Source organism: Gymnoscopelus braueri (assembly GCF_963280865.1).
Source record: "Gymnoscopelus braueri genome assembly, chromosome: 3".
Taxonomy (NCBI): Eukaryota; Metazoa; Chordata; class Actinopteri; order Myctophiformes; family Myctophidae; genus Gymnoscopelus; species Gymnoscopelus braueri.
In genome coordinates this window covers 18264911-18272317 of record NC_137612.1, presented here as the reverse complement: position 1 = coordinate 18272317, position 7407 = coordinate 18264911, and the positions used below count along the sequence as shown (strand labels likewise).

The 7407-nt window shown below is 43.0% G+C and overlaps 1 protein-coding gene across 8 annotated transcripts in view; it reads left to right on the top strand.

Annotated features, from left to right (window-relative positions):
* The first annotated feature begins 4057 nt into the window (after positions 1-4057).
* itpr1b (inositol 1,4,5-trisphosphate receptor, type 1b) overlaps positions 4058-7407 on the top strand; it is a 117679-nt gene continuing 114329 nt past the window's right edge. For all 8 annotated transcript variants that reach the window (XM_080424461.1, XM_080424465.1, XM_080424462.1 and 5 more), the window contains exons 1-2: positions 4058-4207; positions 5782-5895. In XM_080424461.1, the coding sequence (XP_080280587.1) occupies positions 5804-5895 (92 nt within the window). In that variant the 5' untranslated portion in view covers positions 4058-4207; positions 5782-5803. The remainder of the gene's footprint in view (positions 4208-5781; positions 5896-7407) is intronic.

Below are 7407 nucleotides of genomic sequence, written 5' to 3'. Positions count from 1 at the left end.
CTTTGGAGGACGAGGAGAAAAACACTGTATCCATGACAACTGGGAACTCATGATGATCTGTATTTAACTTCACTGACGTAAAATGTTACTGAAGCCTGAAAATACTTTTAGTGGAACAGACACTCACTCACGTACACTTTTGTGGTGTGAAGATTTACTTTTAAAATGACACAGTTGGGCATGTGATGCCACAGGGTGCCATTGTGCGTAAAGAAAGTGCTTGTAAACCAATACATAGTTGTTTCAGCCCTTCCTTAGCAGACCAGATCAAAGAGGCCATTTTAAAGCCTGCATGACTTTTTAACGCTGGCAGTTTTGGATGTTTTTGTATCACAATGAGTAAAACATTTTGATGATGCTGAGTGGGTTGTATAACCACACAACAGGGAGAGAGTGGGATGCAATCATAATGATCATGGTGGCATTCCCACATGTTCCTCTGTCATTTTCATTTTTGACAGCGATCAAACTAGTTACAGTACAGTCAATAAGCAGGATTAGTTATTGGCATTGAAAGCATGGATCAAGATCTCTCTGAGATGGGCAATTCTGACCAAAATACACTGATATGTCTAGCCTTTAATTAGATCTTCTTTGCAGGGAAAGAATCCAAACTAAACTTGATTGTTGTTACTTTGCCTGCAGCGATGCATGGCAGGGCATTGTAACTTTGAAACTTGGTGGGAATGATCAGTAGGCTGCCCTGAAGAGATGAGAGATGATGAGTTGTGGATCAAAAAGGTCAAAGGTCACAATCAAGTAATATATCAAGAACGGAAATCTTTTTTTTATTTTGTATCAATCAACTATGATGTTGCATAGCAAGAGATATTGGAGTGGACAGGGTTTGCTCGCCCAGGGGCATTTTTAAAATGCGCTTTAAAGCGCAGTCTCCACCAGGCCAGGCCTCCCTCTTTAGGTCATCCTCAGACGAGCCTTACATCATCACGTCCAGTCATCCTGGTTCTCCATGCATGAGTCATAGCCAATTTGAATGGAATCTGAAAGATCAGATCTTGATCATATGACCCCAGAGATAATGTGTAACATTTTCTGTGAGTTTTGGACAAAATCTGTAGTAGTAGCAAAAACTGTGTTTTGAAGACATCGCAAATGGTGGAAAATCATGTCGGGCGGAAATGGGTTATATGGGGAGCGGCATCATGATCCAAGGAATCCAGGGGGAAAAAAAGTTATTATTCGACCTACGGTTCAAGAGTTAAGGTCCTTACACACCGGGGCGATTTTTTTCATGCGAATAATACGTTTTTTTTTAACCTTATAAAGTCAATGCAAGCTTCCACACCAGTTTCGCGGAGCGAAAAAAGCGTCTTTTAATTATTCGGAACGAGTCCGAATTTTGCGTATATTCGCATATTCGCCGGTGTGTAACCGCCTTTATAAGCCAAAATGTGAAGGGCCCTGTTATAGCGCAACCATGAGGCCAATTTGAAAAATTGGGGCAGAGGTTCTTCCTTGTCATACTGGGAGTGTGCACGGCTGCACGCAAAATTTCACCAACAGTGCCAGTGTTAGCTTCTCACAGACCAACACACACGGACGGACGGACGGACAGACGGACGGACGGACGGACGGAAAGGGGCGAAAACATATAAGTCTCCGGCCTTCGGCCGTCTGGCCTGGCGGAGACAAGTAGGTACAACATAAGTACAGGAAGGAAGACCGCACCTGATAAAATGGTAAATGATGGTGCATTCAGGCACGAGGCGCCGAAAAATTGCGGTTAATTGGCGAAAAATTGCTTGAAAATTTGGTTTTTGGTGACTTTATTTCAGTTTTAGGGTTGGCCGCGGCCCCAGACTGCCCGGCCGTTCTGGCATCTGCCAGAAGTGCCAGACCGTCCAATCCGGGCCTGGGTGCATTTATATAGCGCTTTTATCCAAAGCGCTTTACATAGATTGTGCATTACATTCACCCATTCATACACCGATGGCGGAGGAAAACATGCACCAACCTGTTCATCGGGAGCAATTAGGTGTCTATAGGCGTCTATAACTCTGGGGGAGCCCTGGATCGAACTGGGAACCTCACAATTGCCATCCGGATGCTCTACCGGCCACTTTACACCTGAGCCACTGCCACCCCCTTAAGTCACATGGACCCCAAAGCCAAATGTCACAGGGTCCTCCCCTCATCCCTACCTCTTCTCATATCTACCTCCCTTAAAGGGGAAGACCACCCATTTTCAATATTTAACTATGTCATTAATATAGCATAAAGGAGTTGTGTGGAAATAAGAAAAATTTTAAATGTTAAAAATTTTAAATGTTAAACCCAAATTGATTTTGGGTTTAACATTGCAAATTACACCATGATGAGTCATCACGGTGTAATTTGCAATGTTAAACCCAAAATCAATCCTCCAGTTCAACGCAACACAGAAAGGGGGGAACTTTTTTCTTATTTCCACACAACTCCTTTATGCTATATTAATGACATAGTTAAATATTGAAAATGGGTGGTCTTCCCCTTTAATCCCCTTGCCCGAATTATACTTATATAAAAAAATCATTAACATTCGGCTTTGTGGGTTATACCAATTATTCTGTGGTGTGATAAACTGAGAATACATATTATTACTGTTTTACAGTCTTTAATATTACAGCACATAAACTGCATGAGGTCTCTGTTTAAAGTTTTGTTGATGAAAATACATTGCAACACATGATTTTAACGGGGCAACTTAAAAGATTTTCAAAACTCCTCCACAGACATACCAGCCAAGTTTCTTTTCCTTGAAGCATGGTTGGTTAGTTTGTTGGATTCTCCAAAAGACACAAAATTGTTCCACGAGTAAACAGATAACTGTCCAGTCTATAATGGATATGAATGACGATGTTTAGAATGCAAAGGCAAGGAATTCACCGGACAGACTAGGTTGCAGACTGTGTTGATGTCTCCGCAAGATGAACCCAGGAACCGGACTGCCAATGTTCACTAATCATATGTTTACGACAGCAGCACACTCTCACAATTGCTGGTTTTCTCTCATCTCACTGAAGTGCACATGCAGCATGGACCCTGTCTTTAAGGCTGCATGTAGCTACTGTATACTGAACCTTTTGACATTGTCATCTATTCTATACTGACAGTAATTGTCAAGTTATTTGTGTCTGTGAGTCTGTCTGGACATACATGGGCAGGGTCAGCGTGCGGGTGGCTGGTAATGCCAGGGGAGGAAAGGAGAGAGGGAGGAAGAGAGGAATAGAGTAGGACGAGTAGGGAGGGAGGCAGAGAGAGGGAGGGAGGGAGAGAGAGGGAGAGAGAGCCTATTTCACCCACACACTAGCCCCGCCTATGGGTACCAACACGCTGATCAACAACGTGAAGCAAAGCAACACGTTGTCAGCACAATAACCCGGCAAACTGACAGCGTGTAAGTGTGACTGTGTCTGTTATGAATAAAACGGCTTTGGTCAAAACAGGAAACTCCCCTCACATGCTTTTGATGATCCAGTGACATGCTCATTATGGGCATGCATCATTTGAAGTAGCCTATGAAACAAAACATACAGCAAAAAATAAACCATGTAGACTAACCTTACAATGTTACGTGGATTCACATATTCTACTCTACTCTACTCTACTCTACTCTACTCTACTCTACTCTACTCTACTCTACTCTACTCTACTCTGCTCTGCTCTGCTCTATTCTATTCTATTATATTCACCTAGCACATAAACTGTATCATAAACTGCACATAAACTGCACATAAACTGCACATAAACTGCACATAAACTGCACATAAACTACTCTGCTCTGCTCTGCTCTACTCTACTCTACTCTACTCTACTCTACTCTACTCTACTCTACTCTACTCTACTCTGCTCTGCTCTGCTCTGCTCTATTCTATTCAATTCATCTGGCACATAAACTGTAGAAGGAATCTTTTTTTGGCATCTGTATCATGAAAAACACAATTTCCCAGATACCCCTGCTGCAGTATAAATCCTAGTGAAAGGGGCGTTCCTCCAATGAGCATGTGGAGGAGGTAAGAAGCGGATTGTAGACCCGAGGAGGGGAGGAGGACGACACGTTCAGCTGTCAGATGTTAACACCGTTTAAGCTACTCTCTCTCTACCAAGGAGTTGTTTCACTGCCATGGATTTAACCAAGGATAGCGCTGTGGAACCTAACGTTTGTTGATACGGTTTCCTTTGATCTCAACCCTTCTTTTTTTGCCAGGTAAATGTATGATCGTGCTGTGTACTTTTTTGCAGCTGCTGTAGGGCATTTTAATCTAATCTAGTGTCATTGAACAGCATCATCACTGTCAAGGAAGGAAGGAAGTTAGCTTAACGTTAACCCACACGCTGGTTGTTATTGTTGCCTGGCTGTCGTTGCTGTAGGAGGCATCTTATGGAAAAGAAGAGGACTGTCACGTTTTGTGAGCGGGACAATGAATAGTCTACAACAGTGGTTTTCAACCCTTTTCATATCAAGGTCCATTATTTAATAGGCATTTGAGCCACGGACCACCGTTTGATGAGATTTAGACTCTCAGACCCAACCCTTAGAGTATTTTGTTGTCGTTGGATAAGATTTTCTCCACAATTCCATGCTGTATTGATGTGGTACCATAGAGATAACAGGCAAACGTTGATCAACATAACAGTTCTTTATTTAAGTAATGCCAGATGTTTAACAATAATTAACTCTTGAGAGCGTAAAAGTTAAAGATCTATAAGGGTGCATTTGGTTACCAACTCCACCATTTAGCTGGGGACCACCTGGATCCCCCTCAAGGACCACTGGTGGTCCCCGGACCACTGGTTGAGAACCACTAGTCTACATGATACATCTCGTCTGTTATTGTCCAACTGCCATCTCAGGAATAATAATAATAATATGTCAACAGCAAGTTGGAAATCTAGGAAAAGCTAGGAGTCAGGACTCAGTACATATTAAATACTATATATATGACCTGTATTGTGTTGAGTGCTTATAGTCTTTAAATTGCTTTAACTAAACTGACTGGCTTCTCTGCCTGCCTGCATGTACAGCTCACTAAAGTGGCCTAAATGTAAATGTGCTTGGCTTCTTAATAACTTAGATAATATTGCATACTATCCCCATATTATATAATGTTGGAATAACCCCCCCCCCCCAGGCGTGGTGGGTGGGTGGGATTTTAAAATGTTCATACAGCTAAAAAAGTCAATGTAGATGAATAACAGGACAAAAGGTTATGTGTTCTTACAGCAAGTGGTGCTCATTACATTCATGTTTATGCTTATAGACTCCAGACCAAATTATTGCATGTCACTTGCTGCTGCTGTCATTTCCTTTGGATGCATTGCTCATTAGTGTTATAATGTTGCTATAAAAAAAAACTTTACCAGGCTTCAAAACAATGATCAACCATTGATAAATGTCCAACCGCTTTCATTCAAATTCATCAGCTAACAGTTTGTGTGTGCTGCTGGAACATGTACACAAATGTTATGCAAACTTTCTTTATGTGTACAGTATGTAATTGCTTGCTTGCCAGGTGCGGTGTGCACAAACTAGAATAGCTGTGGTAGTGTGTGAAACTGTGAATGAATATCCATTTGATGTGGTCTATATCATCTCAACACAACAGTGTCTACTTCCTGTTGCATCTTGCATTTCAGGTAGTCCTCTTGTGTCCTATGCACTAGAGGGCTCTCTAGTGGTATTTACTGTGTAGCCTGTCTGTAAAGTGAAAGAAAGATGACTAGATATATTTGCGATTTGATTTGCTTTGTCCCACTAATAATTTGCGACACACTTTGCAGGTACAGCCAACGGTGAAGAACCATGTCGGTTTCCATGTCCAGTTTCCTCCATATAGGGGACATATGTTCCTTGTATGCTGAGGGCTCCACCAGTGGATTTATCAGCACTTTAGGGTAAGTCTGCCCATTTCTGTGTTGGGGCTGTGATGACTCCTACTCTCTTCCTGGCACTGGTTTTGTGGAGAGCTGACAGGGCAATGGGCTGTGTCAGTCGTGGGGTGCAGCCGTCAGGAGGACACGAGCAGAGCAGACTGCGGGGGAAATATGTCAGGCGGTGCGCTGAATGCGCTCTATAGAGGCCCCTCAATGTTCGATTCCAATTTGGGGATTAATGGATGTTGTGTGTGTGTGTGTGTGTGTGTGTGTGTGTGTGTGTGTGTGTGTGTGTGTGTGTGTGTGTGTGTGTGTGTGTGTGTGTGTGTGTGTGTGTGTGTGTGTGTGTGTGTGTGTGTGTGTGTGTGTGTGTGTGTGTGGGGGGGGGGTGTGTGTGTGTGTGTGTGTGTGTGTGTGTGGGGGGGGGTGTGTGTGTGATGTAGATCAAATGCCGCGCTCATGACGGGTCTCAACTCAAACTTTGTTTTGGACAAAATCTGTAGGAGTAGTTGCAAAAAGTCTGTTTTGAAGAAAAACACAGGAAAGACAGGAAAATCTAGTCAGGCAGAAATGGGGAGTTGCGTCAGGAATCGAGGAAACACACAGTTCAAGAGTTACAGGCCAAAAGCGGTTTGTTATATAGCGCCCTCATGAGGCCGATATGAAAAAAATTAAATGGATGGAGGTTTTTCCTTGGCATAGGCTCCTGCGAACGTGCGTGCAAAGTTTCACACCGATTGGTTCAGTGGCCAGCGGGGACAGGGGCTGCTCACAGACACACCCAGACACATGGATGGACAGGGCGAAAACATAATTGCCACCCCCGGCTGTTGGGCCTGGTGGAGATAACTATCCCTCCTTGCGGAGCGCACAGTAGCCTCAGCAACACTAAATAAAACAGGTAGCCCATGAAATGATGATTGGCATGGTTGATATGAGCCAAACAAAATAGGATGGGATTTGTAAGAAGAGGCTGAGATGAATTTAATTGGATTAATCTGAAAATAATAGTTATGCCAAACCGAACAAACAAACAAAAATCTCGATGAAAGAGTAAATATGAACAATGGAGATGTGAATGTTGCCCTTTTCTTTTCTTCGTGAATAGGACTTTGGTTGACAGGAGGTTGGGACCTAGTATAAGCTGTGATTGTTAAAACCACAACAACTGGTACATACAGTAGGCTACACATTACTCCATCCCTTCTCACTAATATTGCTCACTCACACGCATGCATGCGCTCACACACACACACACACACGCACACACAGACACAATTGCAAATACTGTACATAAGGATGGAACAATGCTGTGGCAGCCTGTCTGGTAGGACAGATATCATCCTGTTACGTCAGAGAAGCCTGTTCCTCTCCCCTGCCTCCATTCTATTTTCTACTAATTTGTTTTTCTTCTCCCATGGTGAAAATGACCATAGCATCTGTGGTGTTCTCTCCTCCCTCTCACCCTTTTTAGATCTTGCAATTTTTTCCCTCTTAATCATGATTCATGCAACGTCACTAGTTGGCAGTCAC